The sequence below is a fragment of the Petaurus breviceps genome, unplaced genomic scaffold, assembly GCF_028583685.1.
Source record: "Petaurus breviceps papuanus isolate PSGF00001 unplaced genomic scaffold, PetGlider_PUasm1.0 174, whole genome shotgun sequence".
NCBI lineage: Eukaryota > Metazoa > Chordata > Mammalia > Diprotodontia > Petauridae > Petaurus > Petaurus breviceps.
The window spans coordinates 62,731,465-62,748,920 of NW_027185761.1; the positions used below are offsets into that span (position 1 = coordinate 62,731,465).

At 51.3% G+C, this 17,456-nt stretch overlaps 1 protein-coding gene across 1 annotated transcript in view; it reads right to left on the reverse strand.

Annotated features, from left to right (window-relative positions):
* The window catches only part of LOC138158503 (integrin alpha-9-like), an 85,316-nt gene that overhangs the window by 57,714 nt on the left and 10,146 nt on the right, over positions 1-17,456 (reverse strand). The window contains exons 2-4 of the mRNA XM_069084570.1: positions 6,956-7,083; positions 6,564-6,728; positions 1,751-2,015 (exon numbers count right to left, since the gene is read on the reverse strand). Of these exons, the coding sequence (XP_068940671.1) occupies positions 1,751-2,015; positions 6,564-6,728; positions 6,956-7,083 (558 nt within the window). The remainder of the gene's footprint in view (positions 1-1,750; positions 2,016-6,563; positions 6,729-6,955; positions 7,084-17,456) is intronic.

The window sequence follows — 17,456 nt, forward strand, 5'->3', positions numbered from 1 at the left end:
GGCCTTGGGGTGAGCCCTGCCAGGACCCCAGACATGTCCGAGGTGGGAGATCTTTCTTCTAGCATTAGCTAACCTAGATTCTCCTTCCAGGGTGCTGCAGGGCAGCCAAAAAGCCAGCCAGCTGTGTCCACAAGACACCACCAGGACCAGCAGATGGCTAGCCGCCCATTCAATGTCCAGGTGGGCAGGCCAAGCCCTCTTCCCACAGGGAGATGGGCGAGACCCACCCACTTTGGAGACATTTTGCTCTCTTAAAGTGCCAAATCAAGACTATTTGATCAATCAAAATAATTGGGGTTAGCTTATGAATATTTCCCACATCCACAGGCTTGGGACACACTACCTTATCCATGGCTCTCTGCCAAAAGGCCTTGCCCTTTCTCTAGCAGTATGACCAACAGACATTGAGATATGGCATCACATGGAACTACTGACTAACAATGAGGAGAGAGTTCCATGAATGAAACATCAATTGCTGCTACTTTAAACGAGAGAGGACATGAGGTAGTGGAAACCCAGTCAGCCTGAGAGTCAGGAAGTGCTGGGCCTCAGTTTCCCCACCTGCACTACCCCGCCAGCCACCTTGGAGCTATGGGAACTGGGGGGACACTTAAGTTTAACATGAATTACTGACATTTTCTCCATCGCTCTCTGAAGTCTGAACCATCAGTGAAAATGATTTATCAAGACCTGATTTGTAGCATTTGGTCGTTTCCCAGGTGCAAATGGTCATCCTGAAAACTGAACAATCAGCTCTTGTAAGCCAGATCAAGCTGGCTCCCACCTGGTCCTGGATATGAGGAACCCAAAAAAGAAGTGACATCATCAAGATATTGTATGGCAGGAAGGGAAGATGGGCTGGTCAAATGGCAAGAGTGAGGGACAGAAAGGTGGACAGCCAGAGAGTTCCACTGGGGAGAAAGGAAGGAAGGCTGCTAGCACATGAGGAGGACCCTCTGTGGGAAGACACACGTAACAAAAGTCACCCACACTGATGGGAATGTACAGGTCACAATCTGAAATGTCGGCAGTAACACCCTAATGACATAGGTCTGAGTATTTGAATATTTTTATTCTGTAATAAGGATGGCTCACATTTATAAAGCACTTTAAAGTTTACAAAATACTTTACATATGTTATATTTTAAAATCACGTCTACAAAAACTCATACATGTATATACTATGTATGTACATGTGTGTATATATACATACACATACATGTGTGTACACGCATAAAACTTAATCTTCACTAGAACCCTACAAAATAAATCTTCATTTTATAGATAAGGAAACTGGGTCTGAAGGTTCTGTGCCTTGCCCAGGGTCACACAGATATCAAGCTTCTGAACTCTGATCTTCTAACCACTGGGCCACACTGATTCCTACTTACAGACGTGGGTATTTCTCCCACATTAGAATGTAAGCCCTTTGAGAGCAGAGATTCCTTCCTCCTGCATCTGAGTCCCAGTGCCCAACATGTGGGAGGCATTTGATCAATGCTAGCTGACTAAGACTGAAGAGGAGAAGCTGGACTGGATTTTGCCTCCTCAGAGGCCACGGCTCGACTCAGTGGGGCCATGCAGTCAGTCTCATGCTCTCCTCATTCATCCATAACCTCTGACATTCAGAGGGTTGTTTTTATGGGATAAAACTGGGCATTGTTGTCCCCCGTATTGTGAACAGTCTTCCTTCCTCCTCTTCCGATTGTTTGGTGCTAAAATAGCCCGCTTATCAAAGAACCAAAATCACCACGAAGATGAACGAGAACTGTAAAAACACATCGCGGGACAAATGGCCGTTCCCGTTCTACGAGCAAAGCTGCATGTCTTGTGTCCGGTGCCATCCTGAAATCTGTCAACGCTGGGCACCACGCTTGAACTCTTAAGCAATCGATGATCTGCCAGTCTGTGGGCACGGCGGAGGACACGGCTCAGCCACCAGGGCCCAGAGCTCTCCATCACCAGGTCTCTGAGCTGTCTCTGGCCAAGGATGCTGATGACAGCCTCCGTGCATTCTGAGGCTCACAAGAAGGAACCCACTGCCCTTAATTACTTGTTTCTTTAAGCAAATACCACGCTCAGCACAGCTAGATAGTAGAACAGCTGGGTGGCGCAGAGGGTAGAGCGCCAGGCCTAGAGGTTCAAAACTGGCCTCAGACACCACGTGACCCTGGGCAAGTCACTGCTGGCCTCAGTTTCCTCATCTGTAAAATGAGCTGGAGAAGGAAATGGCAAACCACTCCAGGATCTTTGCCAAGAAAACCCCAATGGGGGTCACAAAGAATTGGACACGACTGAGAAACAACTAAAAAATGAGCACTCCCCAATGAGATTTTTTTATTTCAAGTACCGTGAGCAATCGTTTCAGAAATGACAGATAAAGATTGGGGGAGGGGGACAGCCAAGATTCCCACGTCCAGTCCTAACGCTAAGACAGCCTCCAGCCCCGACCATGAGGTCAGCACCAGAGTCCCAGGAACAGGAACCAAAAGGCAGAGGGCCCCCCTCACTGAGGAAAGACAAAGTGTCTCAAGGTCCATGGTCATGCTCCTCTGCCCTCTTTCTTCATGTTTTTCCTAAAAACATCCCAGAAACGACTCTACCTAGCACTAATTACTCCATTAATCTTTCCCAAGGAGCCCCTTGAGTGGAAAAGGAGGCCTAAGGAACAGGAACAGGAAGGATGTGCGCCTTCTCTGAACCCGGCATCCTCTCTTGGCTGGGCCCTGAAGACAGGAGGCCACGAGAAAGAACGTAAGGGAGTTACTGGAACAGAGGCCCAATTTCTAGGGTCTGACAAGTCTTCCCTGAAAAGCTGATGGGGGAGAGAGACAAGAAACGTTTAATAACAACCACTTCCTCTGCTCGTTCAGAACTAAGTGAATCATTTCCAGTGACTGGGAACCTCCCAATTCCATTCAAGCTATTCTGGGGGCAGCACAGTGCTAGGCACAGGGGAAAGTGACCAGTTTGTACTTATTGGAAGTCTTTGCTCTTTCTTCACCAGAGATAACCACAAGCGTGAAGCCCAGCGACACGTCACTGAGAAAGCCAGGGGACAAAAGCAGAGCGGGACATGGGCCGCTCTTGCTTAAGCAGCGGGGACTGTTTCCAAGGCCACAAGGGTCCCTCTGTCATCTGGTTGAGCTCCAAATCCCAAAGCAGAGACACAAAAGCCAAGAAATAGGAGAGGTATGGATTCTGCCAGTGCAGCAGAAGGATGACAAGGAGGCAGGGCTGAGGGTCTCCAGAAGGAGTGAGGACCCTCCATCTAGGACGGTCACAGAAGCTGGACCTGAGGGCTCCCTCCCAAAAAGGCCAGCTTCCTGGACTTGTCTGGTGGCTTTGACCCAGCCAAGAGCGCTAGCCTCGTTGTTGTGAGCATCATAGTGCAGTGGGAACAGGAGAGGCCCTGAAGTCACAGGACCTGGATTCAAACCCTGAGGTTGCCATGGATTATCTGCGTGGCCTGGGGATGTCACTGGTTTTCTGTGCCTCATCAGAGAGCTTCTGGGGTCCACTGCTCCTAAACTCAGCTTCTGACACAAGCGGACTCTGGGCCTACAGACAAGTCCCTCCAGCTTCCAGTGCCCTGGGGCAAATCTCAGAGACTGAGTGAGGAGCGCCCTAGAACAGGATTCTTCCATACTAATGAAATTAGAGGTCTCGTTAAAAAAATCCATTAACAAAAATGCCATTTCTTCCTGCCGCAACATTCCTAAACTGTGATCTCAAAGACCATGATGGCCCAGATGACACTGAAGGCCAAGAGAAGGTTCCCACCAGTTCCCAATGAATTGTTTACCATCTTGTTGGGTCTGAATGTGGGGGAAAAGTCAGTGCCCAACTCACAATGGAGCATGCAGTTAACAGGTGCCCTCGTGGCCCAGCAGGCACCTGACAGGCCAGGGATCACACCCTGGGCACTGGCTGAGCCATTCTCAATGTCTGTGTTTCAGTGTAGAGCCATTCTTCATTGACTCCTCCGACTGGCAGTGCCCACCAATCCTTCTGTCCTTAGAATCAGCAGCGGCCACATTCCCAAAGGGCTGCCCACCCACTGCATCCCTTCTCACTGGCCTCTAAGACATTGCAGCTCGGGATCTCAAGCCTGGTTCCACAAAACTCTGCAAGATCAAATGGGAAATATTCCAGGCCAGGAGGACAATGAGGACAAAGGCAGAAAGTCACAGGGCAGGTTTGCTGAGCAATGGGAAGGCAGACCAGCCTGGCAAAGAAGAAGGGTTTGCTCCAGAGATTCCTGGGAGATAAAGCTCTAAGTGGCTGAAGTTGGATTTGATATTGGGTGCAGGCCCAACACTCTCCCCACTGCACCACTGACTGTCTCTGAGCATGAAGATACCAAGGCCAAGCACACCATCACTGGCAAGGGGCTTAATTAACTCCAGCATCTCTGGGTGAGCTGCGAAATCCTGTGCCTTTCACTGCAAAGGGTCCTGACGGTATTAAAGAATGTCAGAGGAGAGGAAGGCCTCCGGGGCCATCGGGCCTAACCCATTCCAGAACAAGAGAACCAGCAGACAGCTATCCAGCCTTAGATCCAACCTCCAAGGAAGGGATCCCTGGACCTTAGATTCAGGGCTTCAATGAGGACACTGAGGCACAAGGATGTCACACAGGTCACAGAGTTAGTGTCAGAAGCAGGATCTGAATTCAGGTCTTCCTAAAGCCTCTGGCCACTATACTACAGGGAACCCCCTCCCCCCTGAGGGAGCCCATGGACCTTCAGTTACCTTCTCATTGACATCAAGGCTAAATTATCACAACCTCCATCCCCTGCTCCCAGGTCTCCCCTCTAGAGCCAAGCAGAACAAAGCTAATCCCCCTTCTCCAAACACCGCAGGCAGATGTCACATCTCCACAAGTCTTCTGTTCTCTGGGCTAAACGTCCTCAGTTTCCATGACCCCTGGTAGGATGTCAAGGCCCTATGGCCTCCTCCTCGCCCTCTTCCCTGCCGTCTTATTCCCGGTGATTTGACAGAAGGTGGGTGACTGTGCCCTGTCTGTCTGGAATCTGGACCCTCCAATGCAGAGAGAGCCTTCCTCAGACAGCTGGGATGTCAGCCTGGGAGCCACACTCAGCTCAAGATTCTGTCTCTAAACATTGTACTCTGGCCTGGGGCAGGGGGAGGGGATGCAAGGTGGGGGAATCCACATTACCCTTTGGTTGGAAGACAGGATCAACATTCAGAGTCTTTTCCCAATAAAGACCTGCTTCTAGTTCATGATTGAGGCCAGTGAGGGCCCCCTCTCCATCCCCACCCTCCAAGCACCCAGAATCCCAGAAGATGGAGCTGGCTGAGAGGCAGCTTGGCACAGGAAGGAGGAGGAAACCTCCACACCAGCCCCTGCTGCTCTAAGACCTCTGAAGCTACTCAGCCTCTCTTTGGGGGCTCCCCCCCCCGAGAACATGCCTACATGTACCTGGCACATTATCTACACCATACTTCAACCAGCGCATACGTATAGACACACACACACATGCTGCACAGCTCCTCATTTCAGGGTTTAATAACCAATAATAGAACTTAAAGAAGTTCTATTTATTTTTTAAATACCTAACTACACTCCTCCCTCCTTCTCCATTACAAAACAAACTCTCTGTTCTGACCTTTTGAGGAGAGAGGAACCAGCTGGCCTTAAACATTCCCTCCATCACCCCTCAGCTACAAGAAAACAGTCCTGAAGCAAGCCCTGAGTCCTCCCAGTCTGGGTTAGTCCATCCCCAGGTGAGTTCTCAGTCCTCCCAGTCTGGGACAATCAATCGATCCATCAACTAACATTTATTAGGCACCAACTACATCCGTAATGTGCCAAGCCCTGTACCAGACGCTACGGATGCAAAGACAGAAAAGAAAATAACCCCTGCCCTCAAGGTAAATTCTATTAGAGGAATCTCTAACAACTTCCCATCCCACATGGTTCCCAACAAAAGTCAAGGTATCAGCAGCTCTGAAAGAGACACATACAAAGAAGTCAGCCCGGGGGAACAAGAGACGCACTTGTGTCTATCATTGCACACCATGGCAGAGGAGGCTGGCCTCCAGACGTGGGGTCAGCAAAGACCCACCTCTGATATTCATCCCCATGGCCAAGCTTCCTTTCCCCTCTGAGCCTCAGTTTCCCCTTCTATATAATGGAGATAACAATACAGACAAGGACCAATCTATGGGGTTGTTGCAAGAACCAAGTGGGGTCCCAGCCTTCACACGCCTGTAAATAACAACCACTCCCCACCCCCATCAATTGTAAGCACTGATTAATTATAACCACTGACATTTATATGGCACTCTGAATTATCCAAAGCTCTTCACATGTGTTAACTCATTTGGGCCCACGAGAACCCTGGGAGGCTAGAAGCTTTCATGTTCCCCATCATGGAGCTGAGAATAATGAGACTCACAGGGGCAGGATAGGGACCCAGGTCGTTCCAACTCCAGGTCTGGCACGCTGGCCTCTGCCTGTGCTGGGAGGGCCCGGCACACAGTAAACAGCTCACCTGCTGTGGCCTGGCCTCCAGGACCCAACCCAAAGCCATCAGCCCTTAGGACGGTGGCCCCGCTGCACCCTTGGGAGCTGGGAGAAGGTGGAGCAGCTTACCAGCACTTGCCCATCAGCTTTGGGCTGCCTTGCCAGGCTGACCCCCATCCATTCGTCGTCCCTGTCTTCTTTACAAGTCTTTCCACAAGACGTGCCTCGACTCTTTCCTGGAAAGAAGGGAGAAAACACAGCTTTCAGGGGCTGGGGGCATTGTTCCCTGCTTCCTCTGACCTCCTTAGCTTTCAATCATTTTTCTCTGCTGATAAGAAAAAAGCCATCATTTCTCCTTATTAAAAGAAATGAAACTGCATCCCAGAAAAGAGAGACTGAAAATGCCAACAGAAAGTCACAGAGGAAGGGGTCAGAGGGCAGGGTCTGAGGGCGGCTGACTGACCTCGAACCATGTCCAATTCTGTGCACCTCCTGTCGGGGTTAGTGTGGACCCGACACTTAAAGACCGCTCCGGGGGACTTCACGGAAGTACTGTACTTTGAATCTGCCTTTGGAGCACCGACAAGGACCCTGAACACCAAATGAGAGGAAAAGAAGAATGCATTAGCATGGAGGAGAAACGTGACCGGGGGTTCACTTAGCTCCCAAGATCACAGGCGTAGAGGCAGCAGGGACAGCGGAGGCCATCTAGTCCAGCCAGTTCACTTTACAGATGAGAAAAGTGAGGCCAAGTAGTGAGGTTTAAGGCAGGATTTGAACCCAGGTCCCTTGGTTCCAGCCAAAGCACTATAACATGCTAAAGTCTAGATCTTAGATTCCTAGTTCTGGAGTTAGAAGGTCCTCAGACCAATCCCCTCCTTTTAAAGATAAGGAAACTGAGGCCCAGGGGCTTGATGGGAAGCGTGGCTTTTCTGGAGGCATTTCAGCTGAGCAGCATCTCCCAGATCTAAGAGGAAATGACCGTGCTTGGCCTTTCAACAATTCCTCTTCTCATCACCCTCCCCACCCCCCCCCGCTCCACCCCCCCCCCCCCCCCCGCTCCCCACCCCCACCGCTGCTCCCTACCCCCCCCCCCCCAACCCCCCCCCCCCCCATGATGCTCCCCACCCCCCACAATGCTCCCCCTCCAATCACCCCAAGCCACAATTGGGGAAAAAGCAGCCGCAAAGAGGCAGCTGCATTTCATTATAACTGCAATTAAGGACCCGGGATGGAATGATTCACCGACGATAAAGGAAAGGAAAACAAAGCAAACTCCGCATCCTTCCCCTCCTTGTAAACCCCGAGCTGCTCCTTGGACCGCGTGAAGATGGCAGGGCAGGGATTGTGCAGAGAGGGAGAGCAGAGTGCCCAAGGCAGCAGAGCCACTCCTGGGCTGTGGGGGGTCAGAGCAAGGACCCCGGGCCACAAGCCCAGCTCTGAGCGGTTCGAGGCGCCCTTTGCAGAGTCCTCAACCAAAGAGTTAGCCAAGGAGCAGTGGGGCCATGACCTGGCAGGCTTTGGTGCCCAGCCATGACCCATCCCCACAGGTGACCCCTTCCTTCTTTTACTGGGACGCCTTGATCATGAGCCAGACTGGTCTGTGTGTGTCTCCCAGGGCTCCGATCAATGAGCACCTTCTATGTGCTGGGCTCCAAAACAAGAGACAGTGCCTGCCCTCAGGGAGCCTCCATTCTACTGGGGGAAAGGAGGACTATGCACCCAGGAAAATGAATACAGAAAGTAATCAGGAGGAGAGCAATAACCAGGAAGATCCAAAAAGCCCTACTGTAGAGGAGGGCACCTGATTAAAGGGAGTTCAGGATTCGAAGAAACAGAAGTGAAAAAGAAAAGGTGTTCTGGGCACAAGGGACAGCCCAAGCAAAGATGCTGAAGGTCAGAGGGGGCCTGAGCATTGGGGAAGGGACTGGAAGTCCTGGGACAAAGGACACCCCCTCTTGTGGTCAGTGCGGGGTGTTGGGGAAGGAGGCAGAGTTGGTGGTAGTGATTCTGAGCTACAGCACACAAACACACATATACATACGTGCACACACATATGTGTGTATATACTAGGTACTAGTATGAGAAAGAATGTCATGGTGAGACCATAAGTTCAGCTCCATCCAGTGCTGTCCTGGATTAGAATTTCACCAGCTGCTTTAGCCCTCCCACCCTGCCCCATGCCATCCCTGGGGATAAGGAGAACCTGGTAGAAAGCTGGGCCTCCGGGTTCTCCTCAGGGAAGTACTTCTCACAGCTTCGTGGTTGAGGGCTACGAGGCCGCGGGTCTGGCAGAGAGGGGCAGGGTAGCTCGGTAGATCTCATTCAGGGTTCAGAGTCAGAAAAGCCTGAGTTCATCTCCCACCTCCCATCAGACCCACTGTAGGCATCACAGACGTCATTCTGGTTCCCCTGGGGCACAAAGGACAGCCACCACCTGACTAATCCAATACTCAGCAGTTCCATCACTTTGGGCAAATCACTCACCCTCTCCCAGATTCAGTTTCCTCATCAGTAAAATGGGGATAAGAATACCTATGGGACCCACCTCCCAGGGCTGCTTGGGGCTTAAATGAGGTCATGTCTGTAAAGGCTCTATAAATGTCAGTAATTAGGATTATCACCTCTGTTCTAAGCCAGCACCCTTCTCAGGCAAACCCCAGTGCCTCCTAACCCTAACTCCCTGACCACCACCCGGGACTGACCTGACCCAAATGCACAGTGACATGTGAACCAAAATGAGAGCGAGAAGAAAGACACATGGAGAGATCCATTTCCCCTCCTCCTCACAGGCTAACCCTTAGAACCACAAGGGGTGGGGGGCAGCCCTCACAATGCCAGCAATGTTTTCACAAGTGAGAAGAATTAACAGCTTGACATGCCTGGGCTACAGAATCCGACACATCCAGCCTCGTGCTGGAGAGCGAGTTGGGGGAAACACAAAACCCTCGTGCTTCTGCAATGCCCCCAAAGCACCAACACAGACTTACATCTGTCACCAGGGAAAATGTCGCAACCTAGTCCTGGCATTTCATTTGTTTGTGTGTGTGATTCCAACACCCCCCAAAAAGAAACAGGGTGAGGGAATTTGCGGACAAAAGGGGGGATAATGAGTTCAGGATGGGGAGGGGCTGCATTAGATCAGAGAGACATTCAGCTCCTTGACTAGCCACACTGTGGCCGAGTGGACAGAGTCCTGGCCTTGTAGTCAGGAAGAGCTGAGCTGGAATCCTGCCTCAGGTACTTGCTAGCCACACTGTGGCCGAGTGGACGGAGTCCTGGCCTTGTAGTCAGGAAGAGCTGAACTGGAATCCTGCCTCAGGTACTTGCTAGCTGCACTGTGGCCGAGTGGACAGAGTCCTGGCCTTGTAGTCAGGAAGAGCTGACCTGGAGTCCTGCCTCAGGTACTTGCTAGCTAAGGGACCCTGGAGGCATCACTCCCTGGGCTGGAGCCTCTGCTTCTTCATTGGCAAATGAGGATGATAAAGATCCTCATGGGAGGGGGTGGGGGAACAGGGGTGAGAAGCCAGCCTCGGAATGCAGAGGTTCAAGGCTTATCTCGGACCGCACTTTCCAAGAGCAGATGCTGATGTGCACTGGGGAGCTTCCTATGCCTAGTCCCCAGGCCTAGCCCCACGGCAGGCATGTGTTCAGCTGATCACTGGAAAGGGAGCAAATGCCACTCTCCCCATGACAGACCATCATGGAGTTTGTCTCCAACAGAATCAATCTCCCCTTATCCCCCGTGCTCCCGACTCTGCCCTGTCTTCTCACTGTACAAACCCCTAAAAATGCCCCCTGCCCTGCTGAGTCTGGATAGCTCCTCAGGGCAGTGATTATCAAAAGGCTACCCAGACACCTGTGCAGGAAGGATTAGGAAAATCCCAATGTTCCCCAACATACCCACCCACCTGCTGTGTCTGGTGAGTCAAAAAAGGTCTAGAAGAGCAAGGGTCCCATAGGATGAGCAGGTGCAGGCAGGGACAATGGACTTCAGGCCTCAGCACATCACCCCCAAATCCGCCCCTCTCCCAAACTTCACAACTACTATCAGGTGCATCACGACCCTTCACAACCTCAGAACTTCCTTCTTAGTTCCTCATTCTCCCACCCCCACACATTCAATCAGCTGCTGAATCATGTCATTGCCAACTCCACATTTCCTCTCCATCAGCACAGCCATCCCAGTCCATGAAGGTCTCTTCACCTAGACTACTGCAATAGGCACCTAAATGTTCTTCTCCCTGCCGCCTCTCTCCCCACTCTATTATCTTCATCCTTACCATCACCATCCTCACCATCCTCACCATCACCATCATCATCACCATCACCATCCTCACCATCCTCACCATCACCATCGTCATCACCATCACCATCACCACCATCATCATCACCACCATCACCATCATCACCATCACCATCACCATCATCATCATCACCACCATCATCATCACCATCATCACCATCACCATCATCATCACCACCATCACCACCATCACCATCATCACCATCACCATCACCATCATCATCATCACCATCATCATCACCACCATCATCATCACCATCACCACCATCACCATCATCACCATCACCATCATCACCATCATCATCACCATCATCATCATCACCATCACCATCATCATCATCACCATCATCATCACCACCATCATCATCACCATCACCATCACCATCACCACCATCACCATCATCATCACCATCATCACCATCACCATCATCACCATCACCATCACCACCATCACCATCATCATCACCATCGTCATCATCACCATCACCACCATCACCAATATCTACATAGCGTCTCAAGGTTTGCAGAGCACTTTACAAATGTTATCTCATCTCATCCATCCTCCATATAGCTACCAAAATGTTACCTAACCATGTCATTCCTCTGCTCAAGAAATTCCAATAGCTCCGTATGACCCTAGGATCAAACATTAATTCATCTTTATCAAATTCTTCTTCCCTTGGGGGCAGCTAAATGGCACAGTGAATAGAGCACTGGCCCTGGAGTCAGGAGGACCTGAGTTCAAATCCGGCCTCAGACACTTGACACAAAAACTAGCCATGTGACCTTGGGCAAGTCACTTAACCCCAACTACCCTCCAAAAAGCAGGAAAAAAAATCAAATTCTTCTTCCCTTTCTACTTTTATATGACTTTTATAACATATAATCATTGGAACAGTAGTACTAGTGATAAATAGTCCTTAGCACAGATTAAGCATTCTAAGGCTTTTGCACTCTTGATTTACTCATGTACATAATTTCTAAATAATTACACGCATAAATATGTGTGTATATGAATGCATGTGTGTATGTGAGCACATACATATATACGGGACATGTGCTCCAAAGTCTTTTACCAATCTGAAGACATAATCTAAAAAGTTTAAGAATACTGACTACCCCATGCTAGTGACATTATAGGCTTTGTTCAAAAAAATAATAATACCCTGCCACACTAAGATCATGAGGGTTTTGAGAGCAAATGAGCTGATGTCTCTAGAGCACTTTGTAAATCTGAAAGTGCCACCCGGGCATCAACAGTAACAGCAGGAATAATTTTAACAGCAACAGTTCTGTTGGCCAACGTTAGCAAGTCTCAGAGGGAGGATTCAAACCCAAGCCCCAGGGGCTCCGAAGCCAGCCATCTCTTCCACAAGACCACAAGAAACGGCCTCCAGAAGGCAGACACATGAGGTGGTATCTCTGGACAGCTCTAAGCAGCCCATGCACATCGCCTTCCAGGCCCCAAACACCCCTTCCCACATCCTCTGTCAGTTTCCCCACTAGGGAATGGTCCTGGCCCAAAGTCAGAGAGAGGAAGGCAGAGTGAGAGATGGAGCCATTTCCCTTCCTCACCCTCAGGCCCCAGAGCTCTGAGGGCCTGATTCAAGCCCAACTGGCAAGATGGAGAGATTTTTCCAAAAGCCTGAACTATGTAAAACACAGTCATTTGGTTAAGGGCTGGGCTGGGCAAGGCCCCGATAGGGGGTGGCAGGCTCGTGGATGGGCCTGGCTACACGTGCTTCTAGAAAACCAGGGCTTAACCCACATCTTGGCAGTGGTCTTCATCTGGGCCAGTGCCCAGCTTGCACTGGAAGAAATGAAGAGTGGTTCTTATCTGAAGCTAATTCAGCTGGTCCATGGCCAGCGTGATCAAAAGGAAGGGAACTATTGGATAACCCAAAGGTCAGGATGGTCCCTTGAAGAGACAGCATCTGGTTTGTTTCTCCTTCATCTCAGAGCTGAAGGAGAGCAATCCCACCCCATGAGTACACGCTCAAAAAATCTTCCCCGGCCTCTTTAATGGGCTCATTCCTCGTTCCCTCTTACACTTTACACTTCTTGCTTCAATGGATTCACAATTCTGTCCATGTGGGCACCACTGCCACCGCCAGGGGTGCCCATCGCAGCCTGGGCATGCTTCCCTTAAATCACCAGGCATTGCTTAGGCATTTGTGTCTGCTGTGAGCTCAGGCCTAGGTGAGAGCTGGGGATACAAAGAAAAAGTTCCGTAACTCCTGCCCTCAGGGAGTTTACGCTCTCTTGGACATCCTGTGCCATCCTTGAAGGTGCCCATCCTTCCCCACATTGCCTAGAAAGGAATTACCTGGAGACCTTAGCCTGGGTCTTCCCAGGGGTAACGGTACCATTCCCAGGCTCCATGAGCAGCCCATCTTCCTTACCAGTGTGGCTGCCCCCTCTGCTGGGACTGATCTCAGTGTATCCAGGGTTGCAAGCCCTAACCAGACATCCTCAATAGTATTCTACCGACTACTTCCGGCCACAGGGTTGACAATCAGAGGCCCTGGGTTCAGATCACGACGGTGACCCTGGGTAAGTCACTTCCCCTAAGGGACCTTGGTTCCCCCAATGGTAAGGAAGAATTTGTCTCAAGGCCTCAGGCTGTGTTCCAGGCCTACTGCTATCCACCCCAAACCCCTGGGCCCTCCGCTCCAGTTACACTTTTTTCTTGCTCAGTAACAGAGGTGCTGTTTTCTGTGAATGGCTGCAAAACACAGGTGGAGTCCTTAGAGAGAAAACGGGGCCAGCTGGGTAGCACCGTGGAGAGACAGAGTGCTAGGATCTGACCTTAGACACTCACTAGCTGTGAGACCCTGGGCAGGTCACTTCACCCTGTTTGCCTCAGTTTCCTCATCTGTAAAATGAACTGGAGAAGGAAATGGCAAAGCTCTCCATTATCTCTGCCAAGAAAACCCCAGATGGGGTCACAGAGTCGCACACCACTGAAATCACTGAACAACAAAGGAGAGAAAGCAGACACCAAGGCCACCAGGGCAATGAACTGACTGATGTCTTAGATCTAGGTCCAGACTAGGATCAAAGAGCTCAGCCTCCTCCCCACAAATTGCCAGGCAGGAGTCTCCAAAGGGAAACTGGGGGCAGGAGCAGAGGGCAAACCCCAAGATTAATGTGACTTTTACACAAGCCCAACCTCTGCCAGGGAACCCCTGGTTCTAGTTATCAGGGGCCCCCTCTGGGCCTGGAGCCCTTTCTGTAAGAACAATACACTGTCACTCAGCAGACTGGCTGACTAATGCTCAGACTGCCACTGGGCACCGCTCCTGAGCGCAGCGGCCTTGAGGAGCAGGGACCCACTGACCAGAGCACCAGACATGTCGCAGCAGGAAGACCTGGGCTCAGATCTGGGCCTCCAACCCTTCCTTGGGCCAGGCACCTAACTTCTCTGTGCCTCAGTCTCCCCTCTGTCAAACAAAATGAAAATACTCGTCCTCTCTCTGGTAGGTTTGCTGCCAGGTTGAGGTAACGGAATTTGTATAAAGAGTCTTATCTACTACAAAATGATATGCAGACATCAATTATCATTATTCCCTTAATGCTGGGGGGGGAGGAGGAAGGGTCATGTTCAAGGTGTGCCCTCTTTGACCCTGCTCGGAAATGACAGAATCCAGGTCAACCTTCTCATTTTACAGGGGAGTAAACTGAGGCCCCCACAAAGGGCTCGTGGATCTTTCCAACTTGATCCCAGCTTAGAGGATCCACAGTTTAAGCACAGGAAGGTCACTGAGGTAAGCCAATCTGACCTTGTCACTTTTACAAAGGAAGGATTATAAAGATGGCAGGCACTTCCTTTGTATGCCCTAAGGTCCGTTAGTCAGTCAGCAAACATTTATTAAGCTCCAGGCACTGGGCTAAGAACGGCAAAGGATGGCCCCTGCCCTCAGAGAGCTCACACTCTAGGAAGAAGCAGCATGCAAAGGAGCTGGATAGACAGGACAAGGGGGGCATCACTCAAAAAGGGAAGACCCCCCAAGTGAGGGGGTTACGAAGGTGGGAAGGAAGCCAGGGAGGCGAGAAGGTGAGATGAGGATGGCCGAGGGGAAGCCTGGGCTGTGAGCCTGAGGGGCTAGGATGGTGGGGCCCTCACCACTAAGAGGGGAGTTAGGAAAAACAGAAGGTTGGGGGAGGATAAATAGCTCACTTCTAACAGGTGGACATTCATCTGGGCAGCTGGAGGCAACCCTGGGGAGGTCAGCGATGAGGACAGTGCCAGGCAAGATGTAAATATGGGTTTGTGGCTGGCTACTGGGCACCGCTGCCAATCACTGATTCCACAGTCCTCAGTGGGAATGAGAACTCCAGAAGCACCAAGGTCATCAGTGATCTGTCCATGGAGGGAACTCCCAGCATGGGACCTCCACCAATACAGATCAACTGCACATCTGTGACTCCATTCTGGAGAGCAGCACAGACCCTGAGAGACCAGCACTGAGAGCTGTGTGGAGGGCGTCAGAAGCAAGGCTTGAGCGGGATTCTTGCTAACTCTACGCCCAAGCACCACGGCTAGCTCTCAGACATTCATATTCCTTATTCATTAGCAAACATGCCGGTATGACTTTGCCCGGTCACTGTCCTGCAAAGTCCTGTCCCAGGCAGAAAGTGCGGCTCATAGCGAAGTGAAGGATGGAGTTGATGGTGTGGAACTGGGACAAAACCATCAGCGACCAAGCCCTCGGTGCCAGCAATATCTGGGCACCATAACTCCAACCCAGTCAGTTCTCCATCCACCTGAGCCCCTAACAAGGGGAGAGAACAGACCCAAACCTCGTCCCCTAGAAACCAGCCTGCATGTCCACAGTGGGCAGTGACAAAAACCCAAGCACCAAGCTGCCACTCAGGGAGACACCAGCACCCCAAGGGCACCCCCTCGACCCTGCCAACATCCCTACTTCTGAGCACGCCCATCATCCTCTGCTTCTCCCCTTCCCTCACCCTGCCCTCCAAAAGATCCAACGAGCTGATGGCCTGGGATGCAGCCACACCCAAAGGGGCAATGCTGGGCCTGGAATGAGAGGAAAGGGCAGGGAAAGAGGCCAGTGGACTTTAGGAGCTGATAAGAGAGCAGTCAGAGGTTCCTGGACACTTGCAGAAAAGCCCCTTGGCTCATCCTGTTGGCTTCTCAAGCAGCTTCCTCCTAGAGAGCCTCTTCTCCCCTCTCCCCAGCCCAAGGGCCTCTGCTTGTCTGGGTTCCCCAAGAACTGGGCAGCTCACCCCCTGCTTCTCACTCTGTCCAAAGCAGACCCTGGGAGGTGGCAGGCCAAGAGCTCAAGGTTCTGGCTCCCAGATACCCCCATGAAAGTAAAACGCAGGGGGGAGGGGGAGATTTGGAAGACCACACCTCCCATGTTAAAGACAAGGAAGCTCTTTTCTAGACTGACCCCCAGCTGAAATAGGTCAGGAGAGATCACTATCAGGGGTCAGTTCTAGGCAGCAGTGTGTCTGCCTGTTATCATCAAGAAACAATAGAATTCTGAAATCAATACGGAACTGAGGCCACCCAAGTCAGCTCCTCGGTTTACAGACAACTCTGGGACCCAGAGCAGGAAAGGGTCCTCCTCAAGGTCACACAGCTGGGAACCAGGATTAAAACCCACAGCCTCCTTTCTCCCAGCTCAGCCCGTTCTCAGCCAATCCTGTCAGATCATACCCTTGGAGGGCCTTGCCAGCACCTAGGCTGTTTTGGGATATGGCCATATCATGGGAGAAGGGACAGTGTGGTCCAGTGGTCAGAGGGCTGGCCTTTGTGTCCAGGAGGACCAAGGTTCCAGGCCGGACTCTGACACTTACTACTGTGTGACATTGAGCAGATTGCTTCACCTCTCTATATCCCAGGCCACTGAGTCACCGGCATTCCCGTACAAGGCATTCCCTTCACCAATGAGATTGCCCGCCAAACCTTCTCCCACCACCAATAAAAGGGGGAAGAGGAGAAGAGGCCTGGTCAGGCAGAGGAGCAGCAAGCTAGAAAATCCAGACCCAAGCTGCCACCCCCAAAACAGAGTCTTTCCACAGGCTCCAGAGTAACTGGCCACACTGGGATCTTGGAAGAAGCAAAGACAGCTTGGGGGCAGGAGCAGCAGAGGGACTGGAGGGAGGTGCTGTGACCACAAGCCTGGCAGCTTCCCTCCTCACAGCATACAGCCCACACTTAACAAGTGGAGAAGGGCATTTCCTACCCCACCTTCAGGCAGAATGAGCAGCAGGGCACAGAGTGATGGCTCTAGACTCAGGGGATCTAAGTGGGAATCTCTCCTCTGATGCTTCCTACGGGCATGACCTGGGCATGTCATTTTTCCCCTCCGAAGCTGTTTCCTCTTCTGGACACCAAGGGAACTGGACTAGACAGGCTCCAAGGTCCCTTTGGGCACAGAGCTCTGGGAGGGAAGAGGGGCTCCAGGGAAGGCGACAGGAAGAGATTTCAATGCTGGGCAATCATGGCTTCTCAGAGCTGCTGTTTAAACAAAGAGAATTCCACACAGCAGCCTGAGTTTAAGATTCCAATTTCTACAGACTCATCTCTCTAAACCAGAAGCAGTAATCAATGTCATGTAAACTCAACCAGCACCTCCATAGATGGAGGGAGGGAGGGGTGTAGAGGAATGGATGGATGAAGGATGGA